Below are 17,775 nucleotides of genomic sequence, written 5' to 3'. Positions count from 1 at the left end.
CCCTGAGCAGGAAGGCCCAGGCTGCGGAAGCAGTGCCTGAGACCTGAGCAGCAGGAAGGATGCCAGTAAAGCTCATCAGGAGGCATCTGTCTGCCTGCACCTAGCGGGCCTCAAGGAGAGAGCTTGGCAGACTAGCCAGCAGGTTGGGGTGGAGCATTGCAAATGCTTCTGACGGCAGAATGAGTTCCCAACTTGCTGAAGCCAAGGCTGGCCCTCCTGCCCAGGGCGAGCAGTCTGCCTGGACCTGGGAAGCTGCCCCCTTCTGAGAGCTCAGCCCTAGGGCCCAGGAAGGGCTAAGACGAGCAGAGTGAGGTGTGAGATAGAGGGGAGCGTGTCTTTTCCTGGCAGGGTGTGGGGTCCGGCCGCACCTTGTTCTGACGCACAGGCTGCCAAGCAGATGACAGCCATGGCCTGCCTACTAGGTACAAGCACTGGTGGCAGGAAGAGGGGGTGGACCAGGCAGGACAGAGCTCGTGCCCTGGGGATGCTTATAGCCCTGGAGCAGAGCAGTGGAGAGGAAAGCTGAGCTGAGCGTGGGGCCAACTGCACCAGAAACAAGCGGAGCCACACAACCACAATCAGCCCCCGGGCGGCTTCGTCCTTTTGCCCACTCTGTGTCCCAGACTCATCGCTGAACTTGGCAGCCATGACCCATCCAGCCCAGATAATTTATACATTTACACCAACACTGGGCAATGGTTCTTAACATAGAACTTTATAAAGATGGACAAAACAGATAACTTGAGAATGACAAAGGAAGAAGCAGCTTCTATCTGCAGTTGCAGGAGGAGGTGAAGGCTGGGGGAGACAGACCAGGGCGGGAAGAGGCAGGACGGTGGTTGGTTAACATGAAGTCAGCAGCGTGAGCCTCAGGCCCGGTGCTGCCTCTTCCTGGTGACTCGGGCAAGTTACTTCATGTCTCTGGGTCTCAATTTCCTCTCCTGTCCAACAGAGATAATTATAGTACCTACGAGTTAGGGTTGTTGAGAAGATTAAATAAGATAATAAGTGAATGCTCTGAACGGCATGACTGGCACGTACGTACATGTTCAGCAAGAGATAACTATTATCACTGTGATGATAACTGGTGTCAGAGGAACGAAGTGCCAGGAGAGACCATACCTTGTTCAGGGGAATCAGGAAAGGCTTCACGGAGGAGGTGACTTTGAAAGAACCCTCCTCCGAGGAGAAACGAAAGCTCTCAGAATGCCCGGGAAAGCTGGGAAGAAACAATCATGTCAGGTCTATTTTTTTCCCAAATAGCACATTGTTTGTCCACTGAGACTTCCTAAGGAATAACTTGAGATTCCTCCTTCTGGGGTCTAGACTTGGAGATCTTGAGGACTTGAAGTGGGCTGCCCCTGGTGAAGGGATCGAGAGCCCAGCTGTGGCCCTGGCCCTACTCCTTTTGGGGCCTGGAAGCTTTTTTCACATGCTGGCCCTAACTCCATGAGGAAGTGCGTTCTGCTGCGTCCCATCTAAAGCCTACACTTGGCGATGCGGCAGGCAGAGGGGCCAGACCGGGCCACGGCAGGCTCCGGACCACCCTGGCAAGTGATTTAGAAATGCCTAGTAATCGTGGCCCAGGCGCTGTGGTTCATGCCTGTAATCCCAGCGCTTTGGGAGGCTGAGGTGGGCAGATCACGAGGTCAATAGATTGAGACCATCCTGGCCAACATGGTGAAACCCCATCTCTACCAAAAAATACAAAAAATTAGCCTGGTGTGGTGGCGCATGCCTGTAGTCCCAGCTACCCAGGAGGCTGAGGCAGGGGAATCGCTTGAACCCAGGAGGCGGAGCTTGCAGTGAGCTGAGATCGCGCCACTGCACTCCAGCCTGGCCACAGAGCAAGACTCCGTCTCAAAAAAAAGAAATGCCTAGTAATTGTGAGGCTCCAGCTCAGAAACGTTTCGTTTTTCCTTTTTTTCTTTTTCTTTTCTTTTTTTTTTTTTTTTTTTTTTTGAGATGGAGTTTCGCTCTTGTTGCCTAGCCTGGAGTGCAGTGCCGCGATCTTGGCTCTATGCAACCTCCGCCTCCCAGGTTCAAGCGATTCTCCTGCCTCAGCCTCCCGAGTAGGTGGGATTACAGGCACCCACCACCACACCCGGTTAATTTTTGTATTTTTAGTAGAGATGGGGTTTCACCATGTTGGCCAGGCTGATCTCAAACTCCTGACCTCAGGTGATCTGCCCGCCTCGGCCTCCCAAAATGCTGGGATTACAGGTGTGAGCCACCACACCCAGCCTGTTTTTTCTACAAAGGGTTATCTGTTCTGTGAATTTAGGAAAGGTAATCCTAAAGCCTGTTCACCTAAGAAAAACGAGGCAACCCCAGAGCATGACAGGCTTTCTTGGGCTGGGGGAACTCACATGTGAAAAAAACAGGTTCCCTCATAACCACACGAGAGGCTGCAACCGCCTTGGCCCCAGCAAAGGGACACCTCTGCTGGCCAGCATTTCCTACTAAACCTCATTATGACACATCAGGCAGGCCAGAGACCCAAGTATTCACAGAGGGACAGTGACGACTTTTTTTGTACACCTGTGGATTCTCTGTGGCAACCTATTCCCCAAAAGTGCTGTCTCGGTCAGCAAATCCCAGTGTCTCTCTGCCCAGGCAACAGTCTCTTGTGCTCTGGTCTGCCCACAGCCTCCATGCATGCAGCTCCTTGGGCCTCTTGCTATGGGGCCAGAAGCAGAGCTGTGTCCTTCAGGCTGTCAAGGACCTGGCTAGGGAATCCTCTGGGTGTCCAGGGAAGCAGGATCAGAAAGCTCAGTTCAGCTGGGGCTGTGTTTTAATCTCTGATCCCAGTGCAGCGGGGACCAGCCCGCTGAACTCAGGGCAGACAGCAACAAACCAGTCACCTCTCCCGAGGTCTGCTGCCTGCCTGCCTGCCTGCCTGGTGACCAGGACTCCTGAAGGCTGCAGCAGCCACAGAATTAGAACTTTAAAACCGGGAAGACTGGTTATGTGGCTCAGCTTCCTGGCCTGAAGAGGCTCCAGCCTCCATTTTCTTTCTTTCAGCTTAGGGAATTGTGCAAGAAAGCACAGAGGGTGGAGGGAGTGAGGGGACCACTTATGCCACAGCCTCCTGCACCACCAGAGCACAGTCCCAGGCCAGCAAGGAGGAGCTCTGAGGCGGAAAAGGCTGTCCCAGGAATGAGCTGGCCATCTCAGATTGCTGTAGCACATTCAAGCAGAGGGAGTCCCCAGAGGATGTTTCATCCAGCCCCCATAATTTTAAAGCGGGAAAGAGGTCCAGAGAAGGAAAGTGGGAACTGAGGCCACACAGCTAACTAATGGCAGGGTGAGTTTCCAGCCCAGGGATCCTCAGCTGCCTGCCCAGCACTCTTGCTACCCAGACTGCCCCCTACCCCGCCCCCGTGCTACCAAGGGCACATGCAGGAGGAGGCAGCAGCCACTGGGTAACCTGATGGATTGGGAGACGCAGCCTGGCCTGACACATTGGGAGTCTGGGCAGGTCCCTTCCCTCCTGGGTGCCTCCTGCCATCCCCCCAGCATCCTGCTAGACCTGAAACCACAGCCCAGCCCATGCTTGTCAGTCAAGTGCTTCCCGAGGACGAACTTTGCACACGGCACCCAGGCCACTCTTGGGTACCAGGCCACTCTCTGATGAAGAGATCTAACTAATTTATGAATGGATTGATTCAAGTTCTTTTTATCCCAGGTAACTTCATGTCTTAAGCCAAAGAAGGGAGTCATGATGAGTGTCAGAGATGAAACAGAGGTTCTGGGGCGGAGGGTAGGGGAGGCACCTGGGAGGCCCTGTTCCTCAGGTGATCTTCTGATCAGTGTAGACTTTTGACCCCAGGCAGGCATTTACTTGTCCAATAGCCACCATCAGAGGTCAGTTCCCAGAGGCAGGAGGCCTGTCACTTGTCGCTGGTCACCAGGCCCAAGCTAGACAAGAAAACCTTTTCTATTCCACTAGAGTGGATCCTGCTGGAAGACGATGTGTCTGGGATCCAGAAAGGTGGGGAGAGGTAGAGGTCTCAGATCCTGGGGAGGGATGGAGCCGGCCCCGGGGGGAAGAATGCAAGGCCACGAGTGAGCAGCATTCAGAGCTCCTGTGACGAGAGGGTGGTCAGGACAGGAGGAGGGGCTGCCTCATGGACGATGAGGTCCATCATCCTAGCAGAGGCTGTTGTACCAGCCGCTGGTGAGGGTATGGCAGTGGTGTTACCAGGACCCTGCTTTGTCAGCGTTCAACTAAATGTCCCAGCAGGCCAACCACCCCTGCAGTAGTCCAGGGGCTCTGTCCGGTGTGTGCCAGAATACTGGGGAAGGGAGGACCCTGAGAAGCGTGGCAGCACAGCACAGATCCGCCATGTGGCCGTTAGGCCATGCCTTCTGACCCAGGGCACATGCAGAGGTCCACAGACTCTAGGACCAGCTAGTTAGAGTTCCTAGGGGGCCGCACAGCCCAGAGTCTGTGTGTTCTGTGCATCTGGAACTAAGGTGTTCTGCCCAAAGTGTTGGAGGTGGGCCTCAGGCAACAAATACCCTGCTTTCTCACACCCTTTTCTTCCTTGGAGCTTGGGCCTGGGCCCTCACCTAGTCAGGCACAGGCCTCCGCTCCCTCACACTCACCTGTCCTTCCTGAAAGTCAGCCACTGGGCTCCACGCAGGAGCGTCACAGTCACAGCCCTCCCCCAATCTCAGACCTGGGGCAGTTGCTGGAAGCTCAGAAGGGAGAAGACAAGACAATGAAAGTTTCCCATTCAAGAAGGCATCCAGCTATTAGTTCTCCCAGCAAAAATGCCAGCCAGAGAGCTAAACTGCCAGCAAAAGATATTTGGATGAAAGTTTGGAGGCCATTAAGAGCAGGCGCTGCAAAACAATTGTAGCGAGAAGATATTAAATGAATCCATCATGTCTCTAAAATGAGTGTCCTTACCACAGATCTGGCTCTTGCTGTTCCCCAGCCCTTCCCAGGGTAGCCCAGGATGCACCTGGGATGGGCGCCACAGCCTGCAATGGTCCCTGCATCTGAGGGGCTCCTCCCAGGTCACCAGGCCCCTTTGGGACTGTCAAGCAAGTTTAGCCCCCAGTGTCAGCTTGTGTTTGGAGAGGATGGTTTTATATATTCTCGTTGGCACAGGAAGCCTAGTACACATGCAGAACCTGAGAGAAAGGCAGGCAGAGAGAGAGAGGCTTGAGGTTCTGCTGAGGCCCAGGGTATCAGCAGGACATGTCTGTCCAGCAGTCAGGCAGGGACCAATGGGCTTTTCCAAAACACCTAACCAGGCCCCAGACAGTGCTACTCCCTAGCGCTGGGCTCTCTTTTCGGAATCTGGGGTGAACAGACCTGTTGGGTTGATTTAGTAGCAAGTGGTAGTAGCCTTGTTTTCTGGACGAATCCTGGGATTCGACTCCGTGGCACATCAAACCAAGCTCCAGTGTGCACGCCCGGGGTCGGGGAGGGGAGCTTTCTCCTTGGTCCCTTCCGCAACTGTGAGGGCTGAGGGTTAAGAACCTCTCACCCCGTTTGGGGGTGCTGCTCCTCCATACTTCTGTATCCCAATGCTCTAGACCTCATTATTCCACCACCCTCCCAAGGGAGGGAGATACTCTTTCCATTACACGCATCAGGAAACTGAGGCCAGAGACATGCCATAAGTCTCGAGAGGCAAGAGAGCTCCCATCCGCAGGACTCCACGGCTCTGCAGCTAGACTCCATCAACTTCTCTCCTGCCTGGGGGCCCCAAGGGCCTGGCAGCGTCAGCTCCCTAGGCTCACACTTCCAGATGCGCGGAGGTCCGGAGGTTTGCACCTCCCTCTTAGTCCCATCAGCAGAGAGAGATGGGTGGTCCCATCGGGGTGAGGAGCAGGAAGAAGCAGGTGCCGGGCAGCCTGGAGGAGAGTGGGAGGAAGGGATTTTCCCCCAAGAGTGCCTCTCTCCCAGGCCTCGGGCTCCAGGGTGAGTGGGCGGGGACCCCTCTGGGAGCCTCGGCTCCTCAGGGCTCCTCCTGCCAAGCATCCAGCACACGTGCCCCCACCTCCCTGGCAGGTCCTGCCTGAGGGCCTGAGGCGGCTGGGCCGCTGGGTCTGTGAAGGTCAGGCGTGGGATGCAGGAACTTCAGGCAGGGTGCTGGCTTGTGGCCAGGAAAGCCTAGCACCTGATTCCTAGCAGGGAACTCAGTGACAGAGTGGGGGAACCTGAGGACCCCTCTGCCCCTCACACCCAGTGCCATGTGGGGGTCCTCATATGTTACTCAGAAACAGGGAGGGACAGTCCCCCTACCCCCACCCCCAGCCCTCTTGTGTCTCATGTGACAGCCTTCCTGGGCAGTGATTTTTTAAAAATACAAATGCCTTATATTAAGGTCTGAGTTGGTCTCTCCCCACTGCCTGTTCAAACATTCCATGGCGCCAGCAGCCATGAGAGAACCAGCTGTGGGGTCAGATACACTTCCATTCAAATGCCAGCTCCTCCACTCAGTAACTGGCTTACTTAGTCTTTCTGGACTGGATAACAAAATACTGTGGACTGGTGGTTTATAAACAACAGAAATTTATTTCTCACAGTTCTGGAAGCTGAGAAGCCCAAGAGCAAGATGCTGGCAGATCTGATGTCTGGGGAGGGCCTGCGTCCAGGTTCAGAGGTGGCTGTCTTTTTGCTACAATCTCACATGATGGAAAGGGCCAGGGATCTCTCTGGGGGCCTCTTTCATAAAGGCATGAAGCCCATTCATGAGGGCCCTGCTTTTGTGACTTAATCACCTGCCAACAACCCCACCTCCTAATACCCTCGTATTGGTGATTAGGTTTCAACAAATGAATCTTGGGGGGGACATAGGTTTCAACAGATGACTCTTGGGGGGACACAAACATTCAGTCTATAGCAGTAATTAGGACACCTTCAGTTGTTCTTTAACCGCCCCGGGCCTCAGTTTCCTCATTCGTCAAATGTGAATAATGAGTGTACAGGACTTCCATCCCAGGGTTGTTGTGAAGACTAAGGGAGGTAGCACAGGTACATAGCTTTGTACGGGGCCTGGTCCACGGGAAGCATGCCATCATTGGCAGCCATTATTATTTCTATTATTAGGGGAGGGCGGAGTCGCCCAATGGAAGGAGGCTGGAAGGAGTAAAAGAGCTAGTTAGTCGCCTTCCTCATCCCCAGGAAGCTTTTCAAGTCATGGAGCAGAAAGATGCAGGGAAGGGATAATGTGTTTGTCTTTCTAAACCACAAGCTGATCCCTATCTTTCCTCTTTGGCCCTAGCCCGAGCACTCAGCCCTGGCTGTTGGCGCTCAGATGTTACAACAGGCCCCGACAGCCACAGGCTGAGGGAGAACCGGGAAGTACCTGCCCCACCCGACGTGCCCGCCTTGCTGCCCTCCCAGACCATACTGGTCTGCCAATACCTCCGAGATGGCACCACTCCAAGAGCCATGTCCCGTGGTGAAATGTCTGTTTTGGGTGTCTCTTCCAGAGCTCCTACCCAATTTGTAGAATGGGAGTGCCTGGACAATTCCTTCAACCAGAAGGTCTGTGCCAGCAGCCAAGGTTCCTCAAAGGAGGATGTGCCTGGCACTCCCTGTGCTCAGCATGGCAACCTGGGAACAAGGCAGAGGGTGGCACGTGGACGCTGCAGGAGACACTGTCCCCAGACTGCTCCTGACACTTCCCGTGCTGTTGTTCTACCCTTTCCTCCCGGGCAGGGCTGAACTGGGCATGGATCAGAGGAGAATAGAGAAGGGAGAGAGTCACACACAGGAATGAATCACTCAGGACCTACCCTCAATGGATGATTCAGTGTGGATCCCCAGCTGTCTCAATGTGTGGGGAGGGGGGCGGCAACAGGGGGGACCATGCAACCCAGTGCAGCTGAACTTCACGTAGATGAGACTGGAAGTGCAAAAAACTGGTGTTGTGATGGACCTGAGGGATTCCCCAGTGTAGTCTTATATCCAGTTCTCTGGCCTACCTGACTGACAGTTATTCTTGAATACCTCCAGTGATGGGGCACTCATTACCTCCTTGGTCAGTCTAACTTGACCCTCTGCCTCTCTCAAGGCCCCAAACCCACTGTAGCTCCCAAGGAGTGGGAGGAACCCAGGGTTTCCTAGAGTTACTCTCTATAGGGTGAGGATGGGACTTGGCTAGTAGCCATTCTAGGGTACCTAAGCCTGGATTCAAACCAAATTAAATACCAGTTCATTTCTGGTAATATTCTAACATTCATACTTTATCATAGTTCTGTTCAAAAGTACTGCTTGGAGCTGTGATTTGGGTATATAAGGCATTTGTAGTAAAAGAAAATAATTCGCATGTGCATTCATGAATCAGTAAAAATAATTTAGGGTGTTGATTCCAGGTTAGACAATATAATGCATTTCATTCTAGCTTTGGTTCATGGTTCCTTTCAAATCCTCAGCAACGAATCTCTCCCGCCTCCACGCAGCATATTCTGCTTCTGCAGCCAGCATCCGGCCAGTGCACCCATGTCCTTGGGTAACTCATCTGTGGGGGGAGCCATTCTTGTATCACCTGGTCCCCCTCCCACTGCCCCCTCATCCGAGGCCTAGCAGTCAGCTTCCTGGGTGACCAAAGGAGGTCAGAGTTTGTCTAAGTGGGTCAGGCCTACAGTATTGTCCAGTCAGAGGAAAGAGAAAGAATCCGCGTGGGAAAGACACAAAGAGGAGGAGGAGGAGAGGACGGAGTAAGGGGAGGAGAACAGAAACTAAATATAAATATTGTGTTGGGGATGTTGGGGATGGCAGCGAGGACCTATGGTTAGCTGGCTGGCTCCCACACCACTCTCCCATGGCACACAGGGCCAGCATCTGCACCTGGCACCATGCTTTTCCAAGGAAAGCTGAGGGCATTGGACTTGTGGTGCAGCCACACAGGGTACAGACCTGTTTGGGGCTGGCAGGTTCCCACGGGTTGCCTGAGCTCTATTTGGTGGGTGCCTTAGAGTAAACTGTGTGTAACCAATACAGCCTGTAATGCAAAAGATTGAGCCATGAGTAGCATTGATACGTCTAAAGAATCAGTGAACAAAGATAAGTGGCCATAGTGACCTCAGTTAATCATTGAAGTCTGAGGTGCCCAACAATGATTTTTTTAAATCCCTGCACTGTCCTTGGTCCCCGCTCTGTGACACTGGCAGCCACCCAGCCACCACTTGAGGGCAGCCATTTAGAGTCCACATGTACTGAGTTTCCAAGCCAGAACCTCCTCAGCACTCAGCACTCAAAGAGCACACATCTTCTCTCTGGGGGCCCAAGACAAGGAGAGCAAAGGTCTTCTCAGTTCTTTATTTGGGGAAGAGACAGGTGATCCCTGTCCCTTCCCCCAATATAGAAAACACCCGGTACCCCAAAAGAAACATGGCCCGGGGGGCAGCCAGGAGTGAGCCCCTTGGAATGGCCATTCTGATCTCAGGCAGGGACTGCTGAGGACAAGCAGGGGATGCCGACTCTGGAACAAAATCACAGGCAGAGAGCTCCGGAACAGGCCCCAGCGGCGCTCCTGGAAGCTTTCTGTCGGTGCGGGTCTTCTGCCCTAGGACTCTCAGGCTAGAAAGTCCTCAGGACTCAGGACTGCGCAAGGTCTGACAAGGGAACTGGAATCCCTTAAATCCCACTTTCCTGCCTGCGCAAGGGGCTACCTCAGCACAGTCTTGGGGCCCTGTCCACATGGGACAGATCATCCAACGTGACGGGTTTTCGGACTTCCGCGTGGGCTCTCCAGGATGTGTGGGTGGGCACACGCCGCCCCGCGACAAAGGAGAGTCGGCCCGCGGCTCTGGAGCGTGCATCTGCGATGCCAGTGAACCAGGTGATTACACACAGCCGGCACCCAGCTGGTTCTCCGGGTCGGGTTTCCGCGAGGCGGCCACCGGGCCGTGGAGCCGCAGGCAGGTCCCCGCGGCTGTGGCCGGCCAGGGCCCGGAGGCGAAGGGCGGGCGGGAGCTGGGGGCAAGCAGGTGGAGAGAGAGTTAGGCAGCGGGGCGCCCCTCGGGCAGAGGCCCCGGCGACCCTGGGCAACTTCTCCCGCGCTCTGGGTTCGCCGCCGCGTCCTACCTGAGGCCACACCCTGAAATCAAAACCGCGGCCAGGTGAAGCCGGCGCTGCACCAACGTGTAAGCGCGGCCCCTCCTCGGCGTTCCCGCGCCGAGGTCCCTCCCGCAGAGGGCGGGCCCGGCTCCCACGGCCTCTTCGAGCGTTCCTGGGCTTCCCGCTCCTCAGGTGGGTGCCCCGGCTGCCCTGGAGGGTCGCGGCGAGAGGACAGGCCTCCCAACACGCGCGGCCCCCTTCCTGGGTGCCCATGCCCCGAAGTTCGGGACCAGCTGGCGCCAGGCGAGGGGCTTTGGGCGTAAGCATCTGGAGTTCCGCGCCCCTGGAGCGGGACCTCCCTCCTCGGGCGCCCGCCCGGCTCGGGGCATTCGCGTCCCCGAGAGGGCGCAGCAGTGGGGCCTGCGAGCGGGGGCCGGATGGCCGCGCCAGGTCGGAGTGCGGCGGGAGAGGGGCCGCCCCGGAAGCGGTGCTGCGCCCAACGTCCCCTTCTCCCCGTGAACCCCGCAAGGAGGCTGCCGCCTCTTGCACCTGAGCCAGGAGTTCAGTGGGGAGGCGGGAGCGGGGCGGTTCCCAACGCCTGGACGCCAGCCAGTCGCAACACCCGCGGGAACACTTGCTGCATTTGCCATAATGCATTTCTGATCTGTTTCCGCGCAGGCCTGCGGAGGACTGGCCCAGGAAGGTCCCAGGTCTTCCCTCTCCTCGGCACCTAAGAGAGCTGTCCAGAGCGGGTGAGGAGTCTCGAGGAACAGGCGAAAGGCGCCGGAAGGTGAGTGAGCGAGCGTACCCCGGCCCTAGAGCCTTCTGTACCCATTTTGAAGAGCAGGCAGGGAGGGACAGTGGGAAGGCAGGTGGCCCTCCTGGGCTGGCTCCTTCCTGGAACTGCTAGGCAGCGGAGGTGGTCCCTTCCAAGTGCCGTCTCTCGATCCTTAGTGGGTGCATGTTAAGTCACTTCCACCACTTTGCCCCATGGCCCCACGGTAGGCTGGTAGACGTCAAGGCCTCAAATGGCCCGCCCTGCCCCTGGGTCCATCTTCAGGTCTGATTGCCATCAGGTCTGATGCCAGTCCTGGGTGAGGGTGTCACCGCGGCAGAGTGCAGGGAATTCATGCTGGGGAAGAGGTTCCCAAACAAGAAGGGTGGTGGCAGGCCCAGTGGCTGTGCAGGGCAGGGTGGGAGGCAGCCGCGGGAGACTCCTGCAGGAGTCACACGTGAAGCTGCCGCGCTCCACACACCCCAGCCCACTGCTCATTCCCCAGGTCTCCAGACCTGCTCAGGTGGCATCCATCCGATCTGGAGTGCAGGTGCTGCTAGGAGCACTGGAGGCTAAGCCATGAAGAGCTCCCAGGGTTGCATTTTCTGTATCTTGCTCCATTCTGGTGTTTTTGTTTTTGTTTGGGGGGGGCGGGGGGCTTTTCTGACTTGTTTTTCTGGGTGAAGGGGGCAGAGGGGCTCAGGTCTGTATCCATGCTCATTTTTTGTGGCTGGTGTGGCATAGGTTGCCACACTGGGTAAAAAAACGCCTGATTCCATGCAAGGTTAAGAGTCAGCCTGCAATGCCATGAATTCTACATGGTATATAGGACAGTAGTCAAAGACACATTTGGAACCAAAGAGAGTGGGGTTTGAATCCATCCAGACTTTGCCTTTGACTCCTTAGACAAGTTGCTTCACTTCTCTACGAACTTATAAAAGGCCTCATCTGTAAAATGGGAATGTGAATGCCTTCCTCATAAGGCGGTTGTGGGGAGTAACTGCCTCATCAGCCTCCAGCTGCTATGTTGGGAAGGGCTAAACCACTCTGAGTGCTCCCATCCTGGAGAGCTTTGAGGGCAGTCTGGCTGTTTGGCAAGCTATTGTCAGAGGGTATTAGAGCAAAGCAATAGGAATAAAGTAAAGGTAGGGGTCCTTGGAGGTCACTCGAGTAGTGAGAGACCCTAATTCAGGGTCTCTGGACCTTGTGGTGACCGAGGGAAGGGGCCATTTCTGGAAGAGGATCTGGCTTGGGCATCAGAAACAGCAGCATCCCCTGCATGTCACACATGTTCATGTGTTCATGGGTGACTCTGGAACCTCAACTGTTGCCTGGGACAGAGGGAGCCTCTGGCTTGAGCTTCCAGTCCCATCTCTGCTCTGCATAGCTGTGTGATCCAGGGCAGGTCATTTGACTTCTCTGGGCACTGGGCATTGTGGATGAACCTGGAGTTTGGAGTCGGAGAGATCTGACTTTGAATCCCAGCTCCACACTTCATGTCTTGGACAGTTACTTCTCTCTGAGGCTCAGTTTCTTCATCTGTAAAACAGAGCTTGCAATAGCTACAAATAGTACCATTAAATACATGAATAAAAAGCACCTAGCACCGTCTTTCCTGATGGGCACTTTATAAGCATACCTTTCTTTTCTTACCTCCTCCTCCTCTCTCCAGCTCCCTGCTTTCTTTAAAATGGGCCCAGCAGGTTCAGCCCAACTCACAGTGGTGTTGTGAGTATAAGGAGGTGAAATAGAGGTCTGGAAAGTTAAGGGCTGTAGGAAAAAAAGGCAATCTTGTGATTAGGGATGCCAGAGGTTCCTTCTACCTAGGCATTGAGGACCCTGTGCTGAGGACTCAGACCTTTGTGTGCAGAGGCTGTGGAGAATCTGGGGTAGTGAGAAGGTTCCTGGCTTGCAGCCCTCCCAGGAAGCCATTCTTCAGGTCTTGCCTTAGAAATAACCGCACGCCCAGGAAAGCCCAGTGCTGTGCAGCAGGAGGGGACAGGCAAGAGTTGGGATTCGAGGTACAGTAAATGGAAGTCAGAGGGCTGGTCTGGCCTGAGCTGCTGCTGGACCGCAGCACTGTGTGTGCAGGCTGAAGCTGGGCCCAGGAGGAGGGCCTGAGTCAATATTGACCTTCCTTGGCTGGCCGGCCTGCTCTTCAGCATCTCATTCAGCTGGAGTGTTGACACAAGTGACTGAACGAGCTGTATTATTGTATTCTTTTAAACAGCAGCCCATTATCTCTCCTCTGGGGGTTCACTGGGGCCAGTGGTGTGGGAATGGTGACAAAGGCAGGCAGCCCAAACATTTTGACAGATTATTACCTGTCCTGCTCTCTGCCCTGGCCCATGCTGCATCTCTCTGGGTCCCTCAAGTGGGACAGCAGAACTTCAGGGTCCTGCTCATCCTCCCAGGGCCTCTCCACACTTCAGCACAGTGACCCTGGGCAGGTTGCCTGAAGCTTGTGGGCATCCACATGAGGGCCACGACCTGCGTCTAGCACCCTCCTCCCCTGCAGGTGACAGCTGAGCAGAAAAGCAGATGGAATGTCCTTCCTCCGTGTATTTTGGGGGCCAGGATAGGGTGCTGGGGTGCCGCCTCTCCTGACTCTTGAGTCACGTGAAGAGGAGCAAATGGCAGACTCGGACCCCAGTGGAGGCTGAGGTGAGACAGAGTTCAGCTCCACATAAGGATCAGCGAGGGGACAGAGGGGACAGAAGGCAGGGGCTGCAGGGGGAAGTTTTCATCACTGAATGAGTTCTGGCAGAGTGCGGGCAGCCTCCTGTTGGGAATACCAGAGGGACTGCAATTTGGGCTGAGGGGAAGGTCAGACCATGTCAGGAGCCCCATGGATCTTGCATTACCATCTCTTCTGGCTGCAGAAGGTTGGCCTAGGGCAACATCTGTTTGGAAGAAGCAAGCAACCGCACAGGAGTGAGGATTTCCTCTCGTTTACCATGGTCCCCAGAGCCTGGAGTAGAGTAGGTCTGTAACAGATACTTTTTGAATAAAGGAATAGTATGATTTCCCAGCCGGGCACAGTGGTGTGCTCCTCTAGTCCTAACTACTCAAGCAACTGAGGTGGGAGGGTGGGTTGAGGCCAGAAGTTCGAGGCTGCAGTAAGCTCTGATCATGCTACTGCATTTCAGCCTGGGCGACTGAGCGAGACTCTGTCTCTAAAAAAAAAAATTTTTTTTTTTTTAAACAAACTTCTGAAAGTAAAGTTTGAGAAAAATCCTTCTGGCCAATGAGAATAGTCCAGTGAAAGACTGTCTTCTGTTCACAGTAATTCTCAGCCAAGGGGTCGGGTGAGGCCTGTCACCTGTCAGAATGTGTGTGGGATGACAGTTCCCAAAGGGGGTCACGAAGAGGTCAAGAAACCCTGCTGCAGGTCTCAGGGCGTCAGGGCCCAGCCCTGGAGGTGACAGGGTCCTCCGGAGGCCACTCAGACAAGATGGTGATGGTAGTCGGGTACTTACCTAAGTTTTGTAGCACTCGAGGGCTCACCTCTGTCTTGGGGCTGTGATTCTAGAATGGGCCCTTCCCCAAAGTGTCTTGGGTGGGCCTGAGAATAAAAGAGGGTGGTGGTAGGAGCAGATGGCCACTGCAGCCAAGTTCACATCCGGTTCTGGGTCAGACTCGTGGCTGCCTCTTCTTTGCCTCTTGGCTTGAACAAGTCACTTCGTCTCTCCTTCTCTGCATAATGGAGACAGTACTAGTGCTACCTCACAGGCTTGTGGCGAGGAGATCACATGTGTGAAATGCTCAGCCCAGAGCCTGCTGCTTACAACTTACGCTAGGCGTTTCCTGAGTGACGACCATGAGAAATACCCAAAGTTCCTCCGTGAGCAGGAACAGATGCTCCCCCTCACTGTGCCTGGAGAAGCTGGCAGAGGTGAATGAATCCATCCCTTGTCACCTACAAAAATGCCGAGGGCTACAGAAGGCAAGTAGGCCAAGGTCACAAGCTGGAACTTAGGAACACCAAGCCCAAGGTCCACGCCCGCTCGGCCTTGTGGCTCAGCCACGCTGAACCGGTGCTTGGCCTTGTGGTCGGGACTTGAGCCCTGATAAGCAGACATGAGCCTCGCTGTGAGAAAGCCGGGGCATGACACCCCCCTCTCACTCCCTGGCACCTTCAGCAACCCAGGAGCTGGCCCACTAGGCAGCAGCCTCCTCTCTTCCCAGTCACCCGGAAATGGCAGGGAATTCCACCAGCTTCATTTCTAACAGCTTCCCAGCAATCCGAGCACTTACACAGCCAACCCAAAGCTGACCCCTCCAGGTGGCTGCAAAGCCCTTTAGACTCACTTTTTGAAAGCCAGCTTCCCAGCCTCAGCACGTTCTCGGGAATCCCTTCGGTGGGCTGTGCCCTTTCCTTGAAAGGGACTCAATATGTGCAAACAGCCCAAACTTACCTGAGGCCAGGTCTGGAGGGTCAGGTGGGTGACCACGTGGGATACCACCACTTCTGGTGAAAAGTGGGGTGACGGGTTAGGAGGACAGCTGAGGTGGGCTCACAGTGGCCCCAAAGGCAGTTCCCAAAGAGGAGTTCTGGAAATACCAGAGCATGTTTGAAACAGGCAGGTACATTCCCAAGGGGTCTGCCTCGCACAGCAACGCTCATTTGAATGCCCACGCTCTGGCTTGAAGTTTAAAGGCAGACTCATCCTCTGTAGTGCCACCCTGCATTTGTGGGACCCTGATGGCTCTGGTGGCCCTGGCATCCCAGGGCCCGGCACAGGGATGTCTCCTCTCCAGGGAGGAGACGTTGTTGGGGAGGGTAGTCCACCCACAGCGCAGCTGCTTTTCTCAGCTGTGGACACTAGACCAGCCAAGCCTCAGTGCTGTGCTCTGGGAATCCCCTTGTCTCTGCGGAACAGCAGCATCTGCCACAAAACTTACCCCGCTTCAAGCCAAGGCTGCAGGTTGCCTTGGGCTTGGTGTTCCTAAGTTCCGGCTTCAGGCTGAGCCCCTGCAGAAGGGTTGTGGGCGCACCCTGTGCTGGAGAGAACACGCACCTGCTGTTTCTGTAGCTTTTCCTAGATGCCAGGCCCTGACCATCACAGCCCCCACCATGACCTCTTGGAAACATTTTACTCACCTCTTGCTGGGCGGAAAAACACCTGGTTCCTTGCAAGGTAAGGGTCAGCCTGCAAGTTAGGACGGCCCCAGGCCCCGTGGCCTCTGACTCACAGGTCAGCCCAGGAAAGAACTTAGCAGGCTCCTTCCCTGGAGGGGCCAGCCCTGTCCTACATATCTCACCATATCTCACCCGTTTCTGTTCATAAAGACCTCCAGCAAGAGAGAAGAACCACAGCCAACTCAGTCTGGGGTAAGCATGGTGGACAGAGCAGGGGCTCCGGAATCAGATCTGGGTTCAACCCTCAGCTCGGTCATTTCCTGGTTCTGCGCCCTCAGGCAAGCTGTTGAACCTCTTTGAGCCACATCTGGATTTGTGGATAACAATTCCTCCTCTCAGGGGCGCTGTGAGGATTAAATGAGTTAACCCTCGGAAGGGGCTTGGCACCTAATAGGTACTCAAGAAAAGTTCCTTCCCTTTCTGTGTCTGAGACTGCCACTCCTCCAACACCACTGTCCCACTCCTCAGCGACCCCAGGTGCACGGCTCCCTGAACTGTCCACCGGCTCTGCCTGAACTCCTCAGCTCCCTGAACTCCTCAGCGACCCCAGGTGCACCAGCTCTGCCCTCGGCTCCCTGAACTGTCCACCAGCTCTGCCCTCAGGTTTACTGGAGGTAGCAGCATTTCCTTCAGAAAGCCTGTGCCAGGAACTGTTGGCCCCCACTGGCCAGGCTCCGGCTGGAGGAAGCCCCACAGCAGGGGAGCTTCCTTCTTGAACTGGTTTGGGCTGGACCCTTCCCTCCCAGCCCTGGGCATCCCATCCCCCTGATGCAGTTATGGGTCAGCCAGCAGGAAGATGTCCGCAGACATCCAGAAGAGGGAAATTCAAAGCAGTCCTCACATACCGCGGTGCATTTCCAGCCTGAGGTGGAATCTTCAGTGTGGCCTCCCTCCCCTGTGTTAGGGCAAGGTGTCAGCCAGGAGGGGCTGGGGCTGTGCCCGAGCTGGCCGTCCCGCTCTGCTTGTTGCCACTTCAGGGTCTTAGGCTCACATCACTTCTTTCAAGCTAGGCAGGAGAAATGGCAGAGTCTGGCTGGCTGAGGGGAAGTCCTCCTCCTTCCTCCTCCTGGTGTCTTCTTGAAGGAAAGCTGCTCCACTAGATGAATTGCGTGCCAATGGAGATGCTAGAGGGGTGACAGGTAACAGCTGGCATGGCCTGTTTGACTTAACCTTGGGGCCTCATGGCTGGTACAGCACCTGCCTCCATCAGCCCGGCGGCCTTGGAGATATGGATGGGAAAAGGAGCCCTGGAAATGGCAAGTGGAGGCCCTGCTGACCGGGTGGGTGTGCTCTGAGGACGTGGCCTGATGCTGAGGAGAGTCAGGGCATGTTTTGTCCTGGATGATTCACTCACGATGACCAGGGCAACACTGGTCCCATTCAGGTGGGCGAACGTCTCTTAGGCACTCAGTCTCCATGGATCATTCTTCTCTGTATTTAAAAATACTTTGTTTTTGGCCGGACGCAGTGGCTCACGCCTGTAATCCCAACACTTTGGGAGGCTGAGGCGGGTGGATCACCTAAGGTCAGGAGTTGAAGACCAGTCCGGTCAACATGGTGAAACCTCATCTCTACTAAAAATACAAAAATTAGCCAGACGTGGTGGTGGGCACCTATAGTCCCAGCTACTCAGGAGGCTGAGGCAGGATAATCACTTGAACCTGGAAGGCAGAGGTTGCAGTGAGCCAAGATTGCACCACTGTACACCAGCCTGGGCAACAGAATAAAATTCTGTCTCAAAAAAAAAAAAAAAAAAGTGTTTTTTTAAGAGAAGCAATCGTCATCTTTAAGGAAAACTTAGAAAAAAAGTAGAAAGATGCGACAGAA

General features: G+C 55.0%; 2 protein-coding genes across 6 annotated transcripts in view; one reads left to right on the top strand and one right to left on the bottom strand.

Moving 5' to 3' along the window:
* Positions 1-17,775, top strand: part of PAK6 (p21 (RAC1) activated kinase 6) — a 38,383-nt gene that overhangs the window by 3,308 nt on the left and 17,300 nt on the right. For 2 of the 5 annotated variants that reach the window (XM_010359777.2, XM_010359776.1), the window contains exon 3: positions 10,709-10,820. The gene's annotated coding sequence lies outside the window, so the exon portion shown is untranslated. Of the gene's footprint in view, positions 1-9,753; positions 10,223-10,249; positions 10,350-10,708; positions 10,821-17,775 lie in introns of those variants that run through there. The other 3 variants (XM_030930778.1, XM_030930777.1, XM_030930779.1) reach the window with 3 other exon arrangements.
* On the bottom strand, positions 9,288-10,540 carry C5H15orf56 (chromosome 5 C15orf56 homolog). The gene is given in 4 exon segments (XM_010359798.2): positions 9,288-9,913; positions 9,916-9,968; positions 9,970-10,070; positions 10,189-10,540. Coding segments are annotated over 4 exon segments (618 nt in total). The 5' UTR covers positions 10,420-10,540; the 3' UTR covers positions 9,288-9,680.

The sequence above is a fragment of the Rhinopithecus roxellana genome, chromosome 5 (genome assembly GCF_007565055.1).
Source record: "Rhinopithecus roxellana isolate Shanxi Qingling chromosome 5, ASM756505v1, whole genome shotgun sequence".
Lineage (NCBI taxonomy): Eukaryota > Metazoa > Chordata > Mammalia > Primates > Cercopithecidae > Rhinopithecus > Rhinopithecus roxellana.
This window is presented reverse-complemented; position numbering and strand designations above follow the sequence as displayed.